Source organism: Symphalangus syndactylus, chromosome 16 (assembly GCF_028878055.3).
Source record: "Symphalangus syndactylus isolate Jambi chromosome 16, NHGRI_mSymSyn1-v2.1_pri, whole genome shotgun sequence".
Taxonomy (NCBI): Eukaryota; Metazoa; Chordata; class Mammalia; order Primates; family Hylobatidae; genus Symphalangus; species Symphalangus syndactylus.
This window is the reverse complement of record NC_072438.2, coordinates 23,601,747-23,622,531: the sequence shown is the minus strand read 5'-3', so window position 1 is coordinate 23,622,531 and position 20,785 is coordinate 23,601,747. Positions and strand designations below refer to the sequence as shown.

At 40.4% G+C, this 20,785-nt stretch overlaps 1 protein-coding gene across 1 annotated transcript in view; it reads right to left on the bottom strand.

The window, feature by feature from the left end:
- Nucleotides 1-209: 209 nt before the first annotated feature.
- The window catches only part of CD38 (CD38 molecule), a 64,348-nt gene continuing 43,772 nt past the window's right edge, over nucleotides 210-20,785 (bottom strand). Inside the window, exons 3-8 of the mRNA XM_055246520.2 lie at nucleotides 20,627-20,762; nucleotides 12,796-12,881; nucleotides 8,969-9,042; nucleotides 7,024-7,116; nucleotides 6,606-6,692; nucleotides 210-4,686 (exon numbers count right to left, since the gene is read on the bottom strand). Of these exons, the coding sequence (XP_055102495.1) occupies nucleotides 4,623-4,686; nucleotides 6,606-6,692; nucleotides 7,024-7,116; nucleotides 8,969-9,042; nucleotides 12,796-12,881; nucleotides 20,627-20,762 (540 nt within the window). The 3' untranslated portion in view covers nucleotides 210-4,622. The remainder of the gene's footprint in view (nucleotides 4,687-6,605; nucleotides 6,693-7,023; nucleotides 7,117-8,968; nucleotides 9,043-12,795; nucleotides 12,882-20,626; nucleotides 20,763-20,785) is intronic.

The following is a 20,785-nucleotide window of genomic DNA, read 5'->3' as shown; positions in this document are numbered from 1 at the left end:
ACTCTTGTTGGCATCTATTCCCACTTATTCCACCATTGAGACATACCAGGACAGTGACCCATCCTTTCCCCAGCTACCTAACTCACTCAATCGTGGGGTGCGGTAGGTGGGAAGTCCTGTTGTCTTCAGCAGTGTGCCACCCACTGAACATGTCCCTTAATTCTTTCAAGCCCGGAGACAACTCCTTTTAAAAGAATTATTCAACATAGTTCTTTATGATACTTTTATTGTTTGTATAATTCATTTTGTCTGTTACAGATAAACTTCAAACTAGAGAGTCACAGATGTTAATAAACTTGCCCAATGCATCACCTGCCTCTTAATTCCATAGTTTCCACTGCCTTGTGCTACTTGCATTGTGATTGGAGAATGGTAATGTGTGCCTCTCTGAATCAAGTTCAAGAATAAATGCCCTGTTAGGGGATAGTTCAAAGCCTGTTGTGCTTTGTGTGTGTGAACTAAGGCCAAGCTGATCACCACTTCTCTGGGCAGCACCTCTCAGCTGCCTACTGAGTTCTTGGTGGATTGCTTAAAATATATATTAAAATGATGACTATTCATAGTATAAGTAAATTAGCTGCTTTGTTATTCTAAGAAAAACTGTGGGAAAATATCTGGATTAGCAATGTGTTGATAAAATGACTTAAAGTTATACAGTATTCTAGGTGTATTTTAATATTTTACTTTATACAATTTTTATCGGTCATACATAAAAATTATCCAGCACCTATAACAACTTGCCTTTTAAAAACCCATAAAAGCAGTTTTTCTGTGCAGTATAGAATCTTCCTGAGAAACTTAAGTTACAGATTTAGGAATTGTTCTAAGGAGGAATAAGGCACCAAGAAGTAAGTCGATGCTGTCCCCCTTGTATCACAGTGTGCAGACATGGGTTGAGCTTCTTCCAAACAAGAGCTACAAAAGGCACAGAAAGTTGCCAAGACAAAGCCAAAGAAACAATGCGTTTTGCCAAAATATTTGATAGCTCTGCCAGTTACACGAGAGACGTGGACATGGCACTAAACACGTTGACACAAATGGTGACTCAGGGCTAAAGTAAGACCTACTGGATGCTGCAATTACTGTGGATTGAGAGACACTGTTTTTGTAACAGGAAAGTATATATACAGTCATGTGTCGCATAACCACTCTTCAGCCAATGATGGACCAAACAATGGACCACGTATATGATGATGGTCTCATAAGATTATAATACTGCATGTTTACTGTATCTTTTCTATGTTTAGATATGTTTAAATACACAAACATTTACCATCAGGTTAAAATTGCCCACAGTATTTAGTACAGTCACATGCTGTACAGGTTTGTAGCCTAGGAGGAATAGGTGATAACATGTAGCCTGGGTGTGTAGTAGGCTATACCATCTAGGTTAGTGTAAGTACACTCTATGATGTTCACACAATGACAAAATCATCTAATGATGCATTTCTCAGAACATATCCCCACTGTTGGCATATGATGTATACAGGCGTGTGTACGTGTGTTTGTGCATATATCATATGACTGTATACAGGCACGTGTGTGTGTGGAGGGGTGTATACAGTCATATGAACTTACATATGTGTGTGTGTGTGTGTGTGTCCTTTCAAGTATTCAGTCTGAAATCAAAGGACTATATTTGAAAAGGTGCCTCAAACATTATAAGGTCAAGAACCATTACAATAGGAAAATGGTGAGCCTTAGGAATTTAGAAAAGGGGCATTAGGGCCCAGGTCATTCCCACAGCCTTTGGGTAAGCATGATGGTGGGTGAAAGTTGGGATGGTAAGAGAATTTTCTACAGCACATGAGAATGGAGTAGGGAGACAGGGAGTAGTAGATTTACGTGTAAAATATGAGGTGTATGAACAACCAGTAATCCAGTAGAGAAGTCACTTACAAGAAAATTAATATATGTTGTGAGGGGGTATTTATACATGTAGGTCAGAAAGTCCTTTGGGCTAGAGATGTCCAAGATACCCACGCTGGAACTACAGAGGGAAAGGAGGTAGAGATGAGGCATTGTGGTAATGAAGACACACACACAAGGTCATGCACGGAGAAAAGAGCACCCAGCCCCTCACCACCTCTGTAGTTCCTTGGGGCCCTCTACAGCACAGTGCAAAATCCTTGTGACCAGCCTCCCCTAAGGTCTCCACTGGCTCTGAACTTGAACACTCAAAAGTCTTCCTAGGGGAAATTTCAAAAATTGATTTCTAATATTTCCATTTCTTGTTTGGAAGGGGATGTGGCCCAGGCAGCCACTTCAAGGGGTATCCTGTTGAGCAAGGACTCGATGAGTCCAGAAAGCAGCAACCAAAGTGGAAAGGGTGTTAAGAGGAAAACAGCCAGGTCACCCGGTAGACTGACCAGGCCCCGACTCTGAAGACATTCTGGAGGGGCAGCTAATGGCAACTTGGGGCAAGTCTGACTCTCACTCAGAACTGGTCCCAAACTCCCATCCTCGTGTCAAGCCAAGACTAAACTCCCACAAGGATGTCTGCCAGGGGAGAAAGGGCTAGTGAAGAATCCCTGGACTGACCATGGTGGCTACAGCTACAAAGGCTCCTGTGGGAAACTGGATTGTCAAGCAGGGGAGGAGGAAAGGAACCAGCACTGTTGAGTGCTTGCTTATTTAGGAAGCTCTGTGCTGGACTCAGTTTTTGCTGTCGTCTTTAGTACTTCCCACACTTTAACAGGGATAAGTTTTGTAATCCTTATTTGAGTGGCAAGGAAGCTGAAGTTCAGAAAGGTTAGGTATTTTGTTCAAGATGACAGCACGATGTCAAAATACGAATCTAGAAATGCCTGACTGCAACATTTAGGCTATTTTCAATAATTGTGGTCATTCCCTGAAGGAGTCTGAAATTAATTTGTTAATGCTTTATTCAACACATATGGTTTATTTTATTTATTTTTGTTTTTAGAGACAGGGTCTCACTCTGTCACCCAGGCTGGAGTGCAGTGGTGTGATCACCGCTCACTGCAGCCTCAACCTCCCAAGCTGAAGCAATCCTCCCACCTCAGTCTCCGGAGTAGCTGGGACTACAGGTGCACAACACGGTACCCAGGTAATTTTTTTTAGAGATAATGTCTCACTGTTTTGCCCAGGCTGGTGTAAAAACTCCTGAGCTCAGGCGATCCTCTTGCCTCAGCTTCCCAAAGTGCTGGGGATACAGGTAGGAGCCACCTTGCCTGGCTTATGTTTTTTTCAAAACTAGAAAATCTCCAGATGTTAAAAACTAAGCACATATTTTTATATAACAATGAATTGAAAGATATTTTTAACCGAAGGATAATAAAGAGAGGCATATAAAAATAATAGCTGCAGCTAAAGCAGAACTCAAAGGAAAATGTATCGTTCTAAAATCTATGTATACAAAAAGAAAACGAGCTGAAGGATCAATGATCTAAACTTCCATCTCAAGAAGCTGAATAAATAAATCTACCCAAAGAAATTAGAAAGCATTTCTATGTTTCTAATGATAAAGATAAGAGCAAAACCCAATTAAATAGAAAGAAAAAATCAATGAAGCTAAAGCTTGGTTCTTTGAAAAAGTAATACAATTGTTAAAGCCCTCGAGCAAGGTTAATCCATGAAAAAAGAGAGAAAACATAAGCTGCCAGTATCAGGAACAAGTATATTTTAACTGTAAACTACATATATAAAACACTGAGCATGAAGAGGAGGAAGAAGACAGGGGAAGAAAAACATGTGTTTTGGAGCCTTCCAGAAGAACTACATTCCAGATTCCATTCTAGTCAATTTAATCCAACAAGCATTTGTTGGAAGAGAATATAAACTACTATCAGTTTGGTATGAAAGGCCTAGAAGGAAAAAGCACGTGAATTTTGGAGTTGGACAGACTTGAGTTCAAATTCAGTCTCTAGCTTGATACTAAATGTAGGACTTATGGCTAATTATTAGGTTGGTTCAAAAGTAATTGTGGTTTTGCCATTCCTTTCAGTGGCAAAACTTGCAATTACCTTTGCACCAACTTAAATATATAAACTCTCTGAGCTCCCATTTTCTCACCTAAAAAATGAAATAATACCAACCTCACAGCACTGTTGGAAGGGTTAGAAGTAAAGCACCAAGGACGTGTAGCTTATATCCTACAGAATAATTTTAACCAACATGACCCATGACCATGAAGTTTATAGTTTGACTATCTGTAGGAAGGGTACAAAAATACATCATGCAACAAGGTCATTCATTTGGAAATGTAATGCTTTCTGAAAAACTTGAGCATTCACTTTTCTTCACTTGCCTGTTCTAATAAGAGAGGTTTCGTGTGGTGATTTTTCAGTAGAAAGGATGTTACCAATATATAAATAACATAAAAGGATCACATGAGAATTAAAGTGAAGTAACTTAATATACAATTTTCATTCTAATCTTATACAATAATTTGTCTCGACTATTGACAGATCACAATAAAAGGTATGCTGATGATATAAGTTATTTTAAGGCTTTGGGGAAAAAGGCTTCCATCTCTGGCATTGACTTTATTGCGGAGGACCCTCCAAAATCTTCAGCTCTGCACCAGCAAGTACGCTGAGTCATGTATGTTGACATAAACCACAAGGAGTCAAGGAGCTAAAACAACCACGGCGACTGGCTCAGATCTCAGATATGCAAGATGGATCCTCAGGATTTTTCACACACTGAAGAAACTTGTCAGGTCTATGACAAGAAAGCAAAAAAGGAAATCAAGAGGCCATAGGATACATCTGTCATCCAATTTGCTAATGGAGGAATCCCCTTTTTTAGCGATGACAAGGTGCACAGACCCCTTAGCATCCATACAAACTCCCCTCCTGCAGTGACATGTCGGCAGAGGAGCTATCCATGTCAGCTGATGGTCAAAAAACAGCAGGAGCAGCAACCAAGGCCAGGGACCCCCACAGCTTCTGTGGCTAATTTGCTTCCCTCTCTTCCGAAGCTTCCTGAGGGAGTGTTGAATCCAGGGTAAGAGGCAGAGGTTATGGACCATCAGGGAAAAAGCTGGAGACCCTCAGCAAGGGGACCAAACTTGCTTTGAAACAAACCTTAGATAAGTACCTAACAGGTGAATGACTATTATTTTCATAAAACTTAGCTAAAGCAACAGGATCCAATGGGAGTGGCTGGCACATGAATAGGGGGATGGTGGATAGCGAGGAATGGGGTTCTTTAAATTTGATTTTGCTAAATATGAGCCAAGGAAGAGAGAGATCCTCAGAAGCAGCTGCCAGCACCCCTGGGCTTCTGGAAGGAAGAGGTGTCAGAACCTGCCCTTGTGATGGGTCACCCGGTTCCCATATGGGCCACTGTCTGTACAAGTCCAAATAGAAGCCATGCCCATATTTCTTTCCAGTTGGAGAATGAGTGAGCTCACTTGGAGCCTAAAGCAGACACAAATGAGGGGAGTTGATGAATTATAATATAAAGGTCTTCTGGTCATTCATGAGAAAAAGGTTAATGTTTAATAAGACAAAAAAAGATAAAAGAGTATTGGGGATAAGACCATCTTTATTCCCTTGTCTTTGTCTAAGTTTTCTACTACTCTATTTTCTCCATGCAACATATCTTTGAACAGCTTAGACAGGTCAGATATCTGCAAGATCTCTTTTACAGTTGCTCCTTCATTCATTCTTTCTGTTTTCCTGTCTAACAGCTGTAGAATGCTCATGGCCTTTCCTGGCAGTTTCCAGATAGAAGCAAGGTGACTGATGGGCAATTCGGGTCATTTGGGAAACAAAAGCCATCAGTAGAGTCTCCAGAATCTATCTTTCTGCTTTTCTGATGTGGTTAGTGGGAGAAGGTAGTGACGTGGAGACAGGAACAATATTCTAGCATCTCAGCTTCTACCTCCTTTGAACAGCTTTTCCTCTCTGCATCAATCTTGTTCCAAGCTATTATATGTGGGAAAATCTCCAAAGATACTTCTACCAATGAGCCCCTACCTACACCATTGGTCACAACTGCTTAAAAATGAGTGAGGGGTCTCAGTTTTGAAACTAGAATTATAGATGACTTTAAATATATATATATCTATCTGTAATTTTAAACTGTTTTCTAATAAACACAAATTATTAGAAAAATTTTTTAAATACATTTTAATTTAAAAAAGATAGATCTTGGTAGACTGCCGTGTGACGCCTTATCACGTGTTAGGCATCTGTACTCAGATCCAACTAAGGAAGTTTCACATGCAAAATGATGTCAAGTCACAAGGATTTTACAACTTGGGAGAAAGGGCTTAGCAAAACATTCCCTTGCTCCCCTGAAACCTAGTAGGCCAGTGAACCCCGGGCTGGGCCATTCACACTGGGAACGAAAAAATATGCCATCAAAGGTTGTGTCAGCTTTAGAGGCAAGTCCTACTTGGGACCAATAGAGACGGATGAGGAAAGGTGGCCAAGTGAAGGCCACTAGCTTGGATACCTTCTGGACTCGGCTTGGAAGGAGGGACAGAGATCACCAGAGGTTGCCATCTGTGATCATCATCTAGGCCCAAGAAAGATTCACGCAGCCCTCCAAGCTCAGAGGAGGCTAAGGAAAAAAGGAAATTCTACAGATGACAAGACAGTCATTTTTTTCTTCAAGAAGAATTTAATTACCTGTAGATATTCTTGCAGGAAAATTGAATATTCCTTTTGCTTATAATCGATTCCAGCTCTTTTATGGTGGGATCCTGGCATAAGTCTCTGGGGAAGAAAGAAGAAAGTATTAAAATTACAAGATCTCACAAACATTTTTGGAGTCTCTTTGTTTTTGTAGCAGGCCCTGGATAAGGCCCTTGGATAAAGAGGTAAAGTAGAGGCCCAGCCTCTAAGAGCTCCTGGGTCAGCAGGAGAGCTGAAGTGTCAAGCAGTTAAATATATTTTGTGGAGATAAAGTTAAGGGGCTGTTGGGATTCATGTACATTCATGTACTTTCATTTCCTGAGTCAATTTGTTCCCAGCGCATTTTTGTGACTGTGGATTCTTTTGTGGACTGATTCATAAAATAACCCTTGGGTACAAAGTAGTAAGATACCTGGAATCTTCTCTTTCACCATGTATCACCCAGGCCTCTAGTGTCTGAACCTTCTCTGGTTGCAAATTATGGACTTCCACACTCCCAAAAGTGCTAAAATAGAAGAAACAAAGAACCCCAAACGTCAACCCCAAACGAAAGCATCCACACCCCCCTTAAAACCCAGCAGGCAGAAAGGCACTAGCTAGGACCTATCCTTTGGAGTTGGCACATCAGATTGCAAATCAATAACCTTTTCTTATTCAGCATGACCCTCGGTTAACAAGATTCTCAAAATAAAATTCTTAATTTGTACATTAATGTTGATTCTTTAAATATTTGCTATTCAAAGAGTGGTCCGTAGACCAACCTAATGAACATCACCTGAGAACTCATTAGAAATATAGAATTTCAGCCAGGCATGGTGGCTCATGCCTGTAATCCCAGCAATTTAGGAGGCCGAGGCAGGCAGATCATGATGTCAGGAGATCGAGACCATCCCGGCTAACACTATGAAACCCCGTGTCTACTAAAAATACAAAAAATTAGCCGGGCGTGGTGGTGGGTGCCTGTAGTCCCAGCTATTCAGGAGGCTGAGGCAAGAGAATGGTGTGAACCTGGGAGGCTGAGCTTGTAGTGAGCGGAGACCATGCCACTGCACTCCAGCCTGGGCAACAGAGCGAGACTCCGTCTCAAAAAAAAAAAAAAAAAAAAGAAAGAAATGTAGAATTTCAGCCACTATCACCTGCTGAAATGATCTGCAGTTGAACAATCCCCATGTGACTCACATGCTCAGCAAAGTTTGAGAGGCAATGCTTTGAAAGACTATGGTTGCCCTAATTCCATTCCTAAACTCTTCCCTGTTAGTCTCCGACAACTGACACTCCTGTTTCAAGTGCTTGACCCATAATATCAGATCATAAAATTCTGAAATGTTAATGCTTTTACCCAAAAAAATTGGGATCAGAAGACAAAAGGACAAATGCTTCCTTGTAGAATGAAATATTAAAACAGGAGAGAAGAAAAATTAATTTGGGGCACCGAGAGTTTATAAGGCAAATTAATATATGCTTCCTCCTTTCAGTCAGCCTTATGTGGGATTAGAGAACAAAAATTAGAGAACAAAGGCCAAAAAAGTAATCAATGTAGTAAAAACTGTAAGTATAGAAGGAGATCAGCCAAGGAAGGCACAGGTGTGGCCAGATTCAGTGGCGAGGATCAGCAAATGAGAATAATAGCTGATTCTTATTGAGCACTTTCTCTGTTGTCAGGCACAGAGCTCAGCATTTTTCATCTGTTGTCTCAGTTAATCTTCCCATCACCATCAACTCTTTGGTACATATGCAGGGGCTCCCAGAGGTTGACTGCCCTGCCCAAGGTCACACAGATAATATGTAATGACCTCCAGTACCTGCTTTCAACCACTACAGTACATTGTTGACAATGTCTGCAAAAAGATAGTGAAGGCCAAGAGCCCAGCACAGTTCCCGATGTTCCCAGTAGTAGTTTTACTACTGAATTGGGGTACACAATTTTCCTGGAGGAGAGGAGAGTCAAGACAGGTCTTCATGGATGGTGAGGATTTAGACAGAAGGGAGCAGGGGAGCAGGGGAGACAGGTCATATGGGGGAACAGTGTGAACAATGGTGAGCAATGGGTAGGGTGGAGTGTAACAGGAAAGAAAGCTGAGAAAATTACACCAGGCCTGGAAAAGTTAAAAGCAGGGGCCAGATACAATGCAGTGGCCATTAGAACCTGGTAGACAATTTTTGGCAAAGGAGAAATCAGACAAACACATTGACTTAGGAGACAACTCTCTCCACAGAATTCAAAATTTTTACCTTTTTTGGCCCAAATCTTCAGAACTGACCTGAAACATGAAAAGCATATTCTTTCTAGAGATGAAATATCCACTGTGATATTTGCAACAGGATACTTGCAAACAAGATGCAAAATAAATGTGTACCTGTTTTTGTCAAAGATTTTACTGCGGGATCCATTGAGCATCACACGGACCACACCACAGGCAGCTTCTGCAAACTTAAAAAAAAATGCCCACCATTCATCATGCAAATTTAATCACCATCCTCCAGCAGTTTCATTCAAAACAATACTTAGCAATAGCTGATTAAGGAAGGATATCCTATATGGTTTTAGCACAGGAATGTCAGGTCTACACAATTTTCATTCCAAGCCACTGGATGGATTATGCTTCATATCAGAGTTCTTGAAGCAGTTGCTCCAATCTGTAAGTGAACAATGTTCACTGTTATAGTTCATAGAGCTGGTGGTTCAGTGGTTCAGAAGTCAGAAGTCCAGATGAGTAAGATGAATGTGCTTTCTAAGCGTCATGCACTGTAGACACTATGCTTCACCTAGTGGGAGCAGGTGGATGATTCAGGGATAAGGGAAATGGGAACACCACAAGAGGGGAACCTGAGGAGAGAACAGGGGACCCTCAGGCCTGGAAAAGCACAGAGAGAAAGGAAGACTGAATAAGTGAATGAATAAATATGCTTGAGCAAAGAGTCTTATTTCTTCATGCAAGAAACATTCAGCAGGAATCTTTGTTAGACTTTGGAAAAAATGAAATGAACAAAATAAAGTGTTCTATATGCTCCCTCCAGGAGGCCTCCCCAACCCCAGGGACTAGCTCAAGTCCCGTTCTCTGACTCTGACAGCATCCTACATTCCCTCCACATTATCCAACTGTATTGTATTATAACGATGAGTTTAACCTACCCACAAAAATTAAAAATTGAAAAAAAAAAACACTGCCTCTGTTATCAGAAAAAGAAAGGGACAAGTCTGAAAAAAGAAGTCCATCCACATACGTCCATGAGTGATTGGCAAAATAAAGGTGCTGGTAGCTCACAAGGGCAGGACGCCTTCAATCACGTGCACCTCTGTATTCCTAGTGCCAGGGACTGAGTGGGGAACACAAGGAGGTTCTTGATACATATAAAATGTGACTTGGCTTTAAAAGATTTTAGCAACAGCACTGCCCTAAAACATACCATAGAGTAGTGAAATGGAAACTATTCTCAGAAAAAGCAAACAAGCAAAAACTGTTAAGTGCCCATGAATGTTCACTGTCCATAGTAAGTACTCAATAAATTATATTTGAAGTGGGTGGATTTTGAGTTACTTTATAGGATAGTGGCATCTCATTTAAACATTGCAGTAACCCTATGGAAAAGGCATATTTTGATTTCCATTTGACAAATGAGGAATCAGAAGATCAGAATGAGTAAAGGAATCTGCCCAAGTTTAAACATGGTCTCCTTATGTCAACTTCCAGTCTGTTTTCCTGTTTCCATCATACCAGGGTTTACATGAATCCCCCTAAGACAGAGGTTTAGCTAGGTACCTACCTAGAGTTAAGACCAAACCTGTCATTTAAAAGATAGAACCAATAAGCAGATTCAAAGAACAAAATTGAAGAGCATGGCTTTGGAATCAAGAAGACCTAGGTTAGGCTCTTGGGTCTGCAACTTATTAGTCCGGGGAACTTGGATGAGTCACTAAACTTCTGAGTCTTAGTTTCTTCACCTTTAATGTGGGGATTTGTCACACTACCTATGAGGATGACTCAATGGGAATGACAGAGGAACGCACTTCAAGGCTTGTCACAGATATGCTGCTATGATTTGAATGTCTGTGTTTCTTACGTTGAAACCAAAGACCAATGTGATGGTAATAAGTGGTGAGTCCTTTAGGAGATAATTAGGCCCTAAGGGCTCTGCCCTCATGAATGGGATTAACACCCTTATGAAAGGGCTCCAGGGAACTAGCTAGGTTCCTTTAGCCCCTCCGCCTCTGCTGTGTGAGGATACAGCAAGAAGGCACCATTTTGGAAGCAGAGAGCAGCCCTGACCAGACATCGAATCTGCTGGCACCTTAATCCTGGATTTCCCAAGTATCCTGGAAAATGAGAAAATAAAACTCCTGTCTTTAAAAAAATTACTAAGTCTCAGCTAGTTTGTGATAGCAGCACAAATGGACTAAGATATATGCACTTAACAAATACATTTCCACCTGCCCCAGCTCCTCAGATGTCTAAGTTTAATTTTGAAAGTCATAATTAGTATATTGTTACTCCCACCTTCTTCTTTCATTTCTTTCTTCCTTCCTTTCTCTTTTTTTCCCTAATACACTTGAAAAGAAATGTTTCCTTGTCCACTTAACACTGAAGCAACTTACAAGATAAATAAATATACACAGGTAGCTTTGAGTAAAGTCAGTAATAGATGGGGGTATATGTGCACAATGGTATTGTATTCAGGCATTAAAAAATGTATTCCTGGCCAGGTGCAGTGGCTCACCCCTGTAATCCCAGCACTTTGGGAGGCCAAGGTGGGTAGATCACCTGCAGTCAGGAGCTTGAGGCCAGCCTTGCCAACATAGTGAAACTCCGTCTCTACAGAAAATACAAAAATTAGCTGGGCATGGTGGCCCATGGCTGTAGTCCTAGCACCTTGGGAGGCCAAGGCTGGCGGATCACCTGAGGTCAGGAGTTTGAGACCAGCCTGGCCAACATGGTGAAACTCCATCTCTACTGAAAATATAAAAATTAGCCAGGCATAGTGGCCCACACTTGCAGTCCCAGCTACTGGGGAGGCTGAGGTAGGAGAATCGCTTGAACTTGGGAGGTGGAGGTTGCAGTGAGCCAAGATCGCACCATTGCACTCCAGCCTGGGTGACAGAGCAAGACTCCATCTCAAAAAAAAAAAAAAAAAAAAAATGTATTCCTGTCATTTGCAACAACATGGAAGGAACTGGAGGGCATTATGTTAAGTGAAGTAAGCCAGAAACAGATGGTTAAATACTACATATTCTCACTCATATGTGGAAGCTAAAATTAAGTTGATCTTATGGAAGTAAAAGGCAGAACAGAGGCCACTAGAGGCTGAGAAAAGTAGGAGGAGGAGGAGATAGGTAGAGATTTGTTGAAGGATACAAAATTATAGTTAGACAGGAGGAATAAATTCTGGTGTTCAATAACACTGTAGGATGACTATAGTTAATAATATGTAGTTTCAGCTAGCCAGAAGGGGGATATTGAATGCTCCCAACACAAAGAAATGGTAAATGTTGGAGATGACAGATATGTTAATTACCCCGATCTCATCACTATACCTTATATGTATCACCACATCACTATATACCCCATAAATATGTAAAATTATTATGTACCAATTTTTTAAAAAAATAGGTAGAGGGTGGAGTGGTGAGTATTTCCCAGCCTAGATTCTGAATCTGGAGTCAGACAGCTTGGGATAAACTCCCACATATGCCTCTTACTAATTCTCTACATTTAGTAGATTTCTTACTTACTTGTACCTTTATGTTGTTATGTGTTAAATGGTTACAATACTCACAGCATCTGCTTCGCAGGGTTCTGGTGAAGATGCAAGTTCTTAGTTCATGTAAATATCTGACTGTACCTGCCACATAGTAAGGGATCTATACATGTAGATTGTTATGACTGTCCCAGGTATCTAAGATTGACTAATACCTGAATCAGAGGATTAAACCAAGCCCCAGGTTCCTGGTAGCCAAAGTCAGAGTGTGTACATGCAACTGGAGCCCAGGGACCCTCTAAGAATGTTCTAAAATTGGATGTGTAAATTTTCTGGCATGTGCTTCTGAACCTTTTTCTCAGGAATGAATCCTATATTTTCATTCCTAAAAGTATTTGTAATCCAAAAGTGTTAAAACCAAACACTGACTGGATAACGTCTTAAGTTCTGTGGTCTCCAAAGCTCTAGAATTTCACTACTTGGTACTTACCCTGCGGGAAACCGTTTTCCAGAATACCGAAACAGGGTTGTTGCTGCAGTCCTTTCTCCAGTCTGGGCAAGATTGATAGTTTATTTCTAAAAGACATAGTTTGTAGAAAATAAAGTGGAAAAGAGAGAGTATAAATAAGCTCTACTCTTCCCTGGCTGTTCAGTCCTAGTGGAACCATTTTCCAATGTGTCACTGCCAAGATGGAGGCTGAAGAATGGACACATTTTGACCCAATTTAACTAAGTGTCCCCTGAATTCCTTCCAAGTTCTTACCTCATCTTCCAAATCCCAGATGGGAACACAGTGGCAAGTTTTGAATCATGGTTCTGGGAAATACTAGCAAAAGTTCATCTGACAGAGACAAGCCCTCTAGATTATCCCCAGTCCAGGAAGAATTAGAGGTGAAACCAGTCCTTCTGTGGTTGCTTTTGCCAACTGCTTTTCTGCTTCCTGACAACTGTCTCTTGCTGAGCTTCCTGCCCCCGCTTCTTAAGCCTTCACCACTTACTCTCAGATGGCCTCAGAGTCTTCCTACACTTGCCCTCATCAAGGCAGTCTTAGCCCTGAGTGAAGTACAATAGACACAGAGCATGAATACATAGTTTCTGTGTCACTTCTCCCAAGGATATCTGCCTTAATGCATATTTATTGAGTTTTAGGTCTTAGAGGTAGAAAGATAAAATAGAAAAATTAGATGGGAACTTTGCCTTCAGAGAGCACATGATATAGTAATTCTAGGAGTCTTGTAATGATTAAATGCTTTAAAACCAAAACCACACAAATTAAAAAGAAACATTCCCATGTATAGATATAAATAATTATTGTGGAGTCAAAAGGAATTATTTCCCAACCGAGGTAAAAATGTTGATGGTGGAATGGATATACATTTCGTAAGGTGCTTTAAAGTATATATGTTTTCATGAATATAAACCTCTTTTATCTTCACAACGACATCTGGAGAGAATTCATCACCTACTAACTGAAGAGCCCTTGGGCCCTGAAAAACCAGAAGTGATACCCAATAAGTATGTCATGGGCCTTGGGTGAGACTCTGTGACTTGATGGCTTCAGGTACAGCCACAGAGAGGTAGAGCACCAACTGGGCTTGAGGTCCCTGATTCCAAGATGTGGCTCTTGGATAGCATTTCTGGGCCTGCCCTGGGCCAGAGGGGAGCCCACTGCCTTGAAGGGTGAGTCCCAGGCCAGGCAGCATTAACCACAAGCTGACTGAAGAGTCCTTGGGCCTTGGAATATTAGCAGTACACTGGTAGTACTCCCTGTGGGCCTGTAGTGGTGGCCATAAGTGAGGCTCCTCTGCCTTAGAAAAGGGGAAGACAGCACGGGAAGGACTGTGTTTTGTGGTTTGAATGCCAGCTTAGTCACAGTACAGTGCAATACTAGGTACACTTCTAAGGTTTTTTACTCTAGTCCCTGGCTTCTGGATGGCACCTCTGGACCAACCCAGGGCCTTAGGAAACTTGCCAACTTGAAGAGAAGAACACGGGTCTGGCTGGCTTTCTCACCTACTGATTGTAGAGCCCCAGAGCCTTGAGCAAATATAGATGGCAGCTAGGAAGTGGTTACTGCAGGCCCTGGGCAAGTGCTGTACTGGCTTCAAGTCTTACCTGGCAAAGTCCTAGTTGCGGTGGAGTGTGTCACCAGCTTTATGTGGGTCAGAACAGAGAGACTCTGGGAGAAAGTAAAGGGACTAGAAAAAGAATCTCTGCCTGGTAATCCAGAGAATTCTTCCAGATCTTGTCCAAGACCATTAAGGTGGTACCTCCATGAGTGTGTACAAGATCCACAGCATTACTAGGCTTGCAGGGCCCCCTACAGCAGATACAACGTAGATCGCAACATCCGAGTCCTTCAGAATATCTGCAAAGCCTTTCCAAGGACAAGTACAAACAGGCCCAGGCTGTAAAGACTACAATAAATACAACGCCTAGACACAGAAAAATATCTACAAGTATCAAGACCATCCAGGAATACATGACCTCACCAAATGAATTAGATAAGACATCAGAGATCAATCCTGAAGAAACAGAGATATGTGAGACAGAATTCAAAATAGCCATGTTGAGGAAACCGAAAGAAATTCAAGATAACGCAGGGAAAGAATTCAGAATTCTATCAGATAAATTTTTTTTTTTTTTTTTTTTTTGAGACAGAGTCTCGCTCTGTCGCCCAGGCTGGAATGCAGTGGCGCGATCTCGGCTCACTGCAAGCTCCACCTCCCGGGTTCACGCCATTCTCCTGCCTCAGCCTGCGGAGTAGCTGGGACTACAGGTGCCCGCCACCGAGCCCGGCTAATTTTTTGTATTTTTAGTAGAGACGGGGTTTCACCATGGTCTCGATCCCCTGACCTCGTGATCCGCCCGCCTCGGCCTCCCAAAGTGCTGGGATTACAGGCGTGAGCCACCGCGCCCGGCCTCTATCAGATAAATTTAACAAAGAGATGGAAATAATTAAACAGACTCAAGTAGAAATTCTGGAGCTGAAAAGTACAAATAACACACTGAAGAATGCACCAGAGTCTTTTTATAGCAGAACTGATCAAGCAGAAGGAAGAATCTGTGAGCTTGAAGACAGGCTATTTGAAAATACACAGTCAGAGGAGACAAAAGGAAAAAGAATAAAAAACAATGAAGCCCACTGGCAGGATCTAGAAAATTGCCTTAAAAGGGCAAATCCAAGAGTTATTGGCCTCAAAGAGGAGGCAGAAAAAGAGATATGGGTAGAAAGTTTATTCAAAGCGATAATAACAGAGAACTTTGCAAACCTAGAGAAAGATATCAATATCCCAAGTACAGGAAGGTTATAGAACACCAAGCAGATTTAACCCAAGAAGACTGCCCCAAAGCATTTGATAACTGAACTCCCAAAGGTCCAGGATAAAGAAACGATCCTAAAAGCAGCAAGAGAAAAGAAACAAATAGCATACAAGGGAGTTTCAGTACATCTGGCAGCAGACTTTTCAGTGGAAACCTTACAGGCCAGATGAGAGTGGCATGACATATTTAAAGCGATGAAAGAAAAAAAAAAGCTTTTACTCTAGAATAGTATATCTGGTGAAAATATCCTTCAAACGTGAAGGAGAAATACAGACTTTGCCAGACAAACAAAAGGTGAGGGATTGAATTAACATGAGACCTGTCCTAGAAAAAATGCTAAAGGGAGTACTTCAATTAGAAAGAAAAGGATATTAATGAGCAATAAAAAATCATCTGAAGGTGCAAAACTCACTGGCAATAGTAAGTACACAGAAAACCACAGAATGTTATAACGCTGTAACTATGATGTGTAAACTACTCTTGTCTTAAGTAGAAAAACTAAATGATGAGCCAATCAGAAATAGTAACTACAATAACTTTTCAAGACATATACAGTACAATAAGACATAAATAGAAACAACAAAAAGTTTTAAAGTGGGAGAATAAAGTTAAGGTATAGAGTTTTTATTAGCTTTCTGTTTGCTGCTTGTTTGTTTCTTTATGCAAACTGTGTTGTTATCAGCTTAAAATAATGGGTTATAAGATACTATTTGTAAGCCTCATGGTAACTTCAAACTCAAAAACATATAACAGTTACACAAAAAAATAAAAAGCAGAAAACTGAAAAAATCACCTTCACTGAAAGGAAGACAGAAAGGAAAGAAAGAAGGAAGAGAAGACCACAAAACAAATAGAAAACAAGTAACAAAATGGCAGGAGTAAGTCCTTACTTAAAAACATAACATTTACATCAAGTGTAAATGGACTAAACTCTACAATCAGAAGGCACAGAATGGCTGAATGGATAAAAATGAAACTAGACCCCTATCTCAAATCGCATACAAAAATAAAATCAAAATAGATTAAAGATTTAAATCTAAGACCTCGAACTATGAAACTACTACAAACTACTACAAGAAACCATTGGGGAAACTCTCCACGACATTTGTCTGGGCAAAAAATTATTGAGCAATACCCCACGAGCACCGGCAACCAAAGCAAAATGAACAAACAGGATCACATCAAGTTAAAAAGCTTCTGCACAGCAAAGGAAACAATCAACAAAGTGAAGAGACAGCCCACAGAATGGGAGAAGATATTTGCAAACTACCCATTCAAGAAGGCATTAAAAACCAGAATAGATAAGTAACTCAAACAACTCTCTAGGAAAGAAATCTAATAATCCAATTAAAAAATGGGCAAAAGATTTGAATTGACATTTCTCAAAAGAAGACATACAAATGGCAAACAGGCATATGAAAATGTGTTCAAATCATTGACCATCAGATAAATGCAAATCAAAACTATCATGAGATATCATCTCACCCCAGCTAAAATGGCTTTCATCTAAAACAATCAAGTTCATAGAAGCAGATAATAGAATGGTGCATACAGAGACCACAAGTTGGAAGGAATGCGGAGATGATGGTCAAAGAGTACAAAATCTCAGTTAGACAGAAAGGGTTTTTTAAAATATTTATTGCACAGCATGGTGATTGTAGTTAATAATAGTGTGCTGTACATTTCAACATTGCTAAGACAGTAAACTTCACATTTTCTCACTACAAAAAGTAAGTATTTGAGGCCGGGCCTGGTGGCTTACACCTGTAATCCCGACACTTTGGGAGGCTGAAGAGAGTGGATCGCTTGAGCCCAGGAGTTCAAGACCAGCCTGGGCAACATGGCGAAACCCTGTCTCTAAAAACAATACAAAAAATTAGCCAAGTGTGGTGGCATGCACCTGTAGTCCCAGCTACCTGGGAGGAGCTAAGGTGGGAGGACCACCTGAGCCTGGGAGGTCAAGGTTGCAGTGAATTGTGATTGTACCACTGCACCTCAGCCTGGGTGACAGAGTGAGACCCTGTCTCAAAAACAAAAAAAAATATTTGAGGTGGTGGGTATGTTAATTAGCTTGATTTAATTATCCCACATTGTATTCATAAATTCATTTTGCACCCCACGAATACATACAATTATAAATTGTCAACTTAGAATAAAAATGAAATAAATATATATACGTCAGAAACTTGAAAGATAATCTATAAAATAAGAAGAAATTAAAAATTGAGGCCAAAGTATTAGAATGTAGATAAATAAAACTACATATACATAATTCAATTTAAAAGAAGGCAAAAATAAGGAATCCTGAACTGTAAATAAATCAGTTCTTAAAAATAAATTATTTCATTTTCTCTACTTTATTTCAAGAAAAATTGAACAAATTAAAAAATAAAACAAAAGGAGAGAAGTCTACTGTAAATACATTTAAAAGCTAAAAACGTTAAATGAATGACCAACAAAACAGTCATTGTTAAAAGGGAAATTTAAAAAAGAAAACGTGAGACACGGGAAAAACTATAAAATCTAAAAAAGGAATGGAAAAACATATTTATATTACCATATTCTAGGTAGGAAGACTCAGATTTAAATATGGAAAATATTTTAAACATTGTGAAAGTAAAAATAGTAGGTGAAAATACAGAAGAATGCTTCTCTAAGAAAATCTTTTTAAGGAAGATATGAAACACAGAAGCTATAAGGAAGAGAACGAACAGGTTTTCTGCATTTCTGGGTGGCAAAAGACAGACCATAAACACTATGTAAAGTCCAAAGCAAGAAAAATAGATTCGCCACCTTGAGCCAGAAAGTGGGCAGAAAAACATGGCAGTTAAGAGCAAAGTTTCTCAAGTTAATCTGAGAAACTTGCTTTGCCACTTACTGGCTGGCAAGTTACTTAACTCCGTGGTTCAGACTTCCTAGCTCTAAAATGGGATCACCACATGACCTCATGGGGCTGTGGAGGATTAAATGAGTGACTACTTACATAGCACATGGAACACTGGCACTTTGTAAGTACCTAATACATAGTAGCTCTTATTCATTTATAAAGAACTTCTACTAATTAGAATAGATACCCCAGTACAGATGGTCAAAACATATGAACTGCCAGCTTACAGAAGAAACAGAAAATCTACCATTTATGTATATATAATAGCCTCACCATCAAAGAAGTTCATACTAAATTGAGATATTATTTTCTTCCGAAATGAGCCAAAAATTTTAACTAACAATACGTGGTGTTAGTGGGGATATAGGTAAATAAACTATCTCATATAGGTTCTTTTTTTTTCTTTTTTTAGTATAAAATAGAGATGGGGTCTTACTATGTTGCCCAGGCCGGTCTTAAACTACTGGGCTCAAGTGATCCTCCCTCCTCCGCCTCCCAAAATGCTGAGATTGCAGGTATGAGCCACTGCACTTGGCCTCATATATACTCTTGATGAGGGTATAGTTACCATCTTTTAAATGACATGTTATCGGTTTCTATTACAATTTATCCTGTAACATTGAAGTTTCTTTTATAAAAATTAATCGTTCAAGTATGCAGGTGTGTGTGTGTGTGTGCGTGTGTACACAAAAGTGTTTCTTACAATAATGATATAATAGCAACCAAAACTAAGGCAACTTAATATCCATTAATAGGATTCTTAATGATAAAGCCTTTTAAAAGAGTATAGCTATCTTTATACCTACCAATTTTAAGTGAACACATAGTTCACATACAGCAGTATGTGTACATTTTAAATATATATGTTTACATTAGCATCGGAAAAGTCTGGAAAGATCTATATCAAATTGCTGACAATAGTTACCCTTTGAGAAGTGATGTGGAGGTAGAAGGTGAAGGGAAAATTCAGAGTGACATTTGCTTTTTGCTTTTATGCATTTCTGTAATGTGCAAGTATTTTTTTTCAAATAGTCATGCTTTACTTTTGTAATTGAAAATAATGCAAACCTGGGATGAAGAAGCTATAATAAGATAAGCTTTTAGAAACAAACAATGAAAAGTAGTAAAAATAAGAATACAACTATATAAAGTAAAAATATCTACCATATAAACAAAAAGAAAAAAAAGAAGTGAAAATTGCAGCAGGGTTTTGGTTGTAGGAAATCCCTTCGCCTGGTGAGGTGAGTCTTTCTGGGCAGGATAAGGCTACATCTGAAAAATGATGGCAAAGCCAGTGCCTGAGATGGAAGAGTCCAGTCCATGGCTACTGTGATGATTCTGAAGAGCAAGAACCTTGGTCTAAGTCCCACTGAGGCCTCATCCTGTCCTAGACTTCTTTGGACATGAACGATGATCTTACAGAGAGCAAAATACCAAGAATTCAGAAGCAGGCTATGTGAGCACTCAAAAGAAGGGAATTAGGGAGCATGGGCAATCCCCAACTCTGAAGTCAATTTTTCAAGAAAACAGGGAATGCTACTTTATGTCAGCCTGAGTTGCCATTAAGGGTAGTGCTATAGTTTGGATATTTAACTCTCCAAACCTTATGTTGAAATTTGATCCCCAGTGTTGGAGCTCGGGACTAGTAGGAAGTGTTTGGGTCATAGGGATGATCCTGCGTGAATGGCATGGTGCTGTCCTTGTAGTAATGAGTTCTTACTCTATTCGTTCCCAGGAGAGCTGGTCATTACAAACAGCCTGGCACCTCCCCTGACCTCTCTTTGCTTTCCTCCCTCACCATGTGATCTCTGTACATGCCAGCTCCCCTTCCCCTTCTCCATGAGTGGAAACAGCCTCAGGCCTTCACCCGAAGCGGATGCTGGGTGTACAGCCTGCGTAACTGTGAGTCAAATAAACCTCTTTCCTTTATAAATTACCCAGCCTCAGGTATTCCTTTATAGCAACACAAATGGACTAATATAAGTATAGATGGCATCAGGATGGGTGCCTGTGGCTCTGTCCTCCACACTGATCATTCAGGGCCCCCAGCAGAACTCACTCTGTTCACCCTACACATCCCTGGGCACTCCCACAGGGTCCAGAGCCTCACCGGAAGTGTTGAATTCTCCACACCATGTGAGGTCATCAGCAAGGTAGCCTAGCAGCGTGTCCTCCAGGGTGAACATGTCCTGCTGGACCTGTGTGAACTGATGGGCCAGATCTTTTATTCTGCTCCAAAGAAGAGTCTAAGGAAGAATAAATACAATCT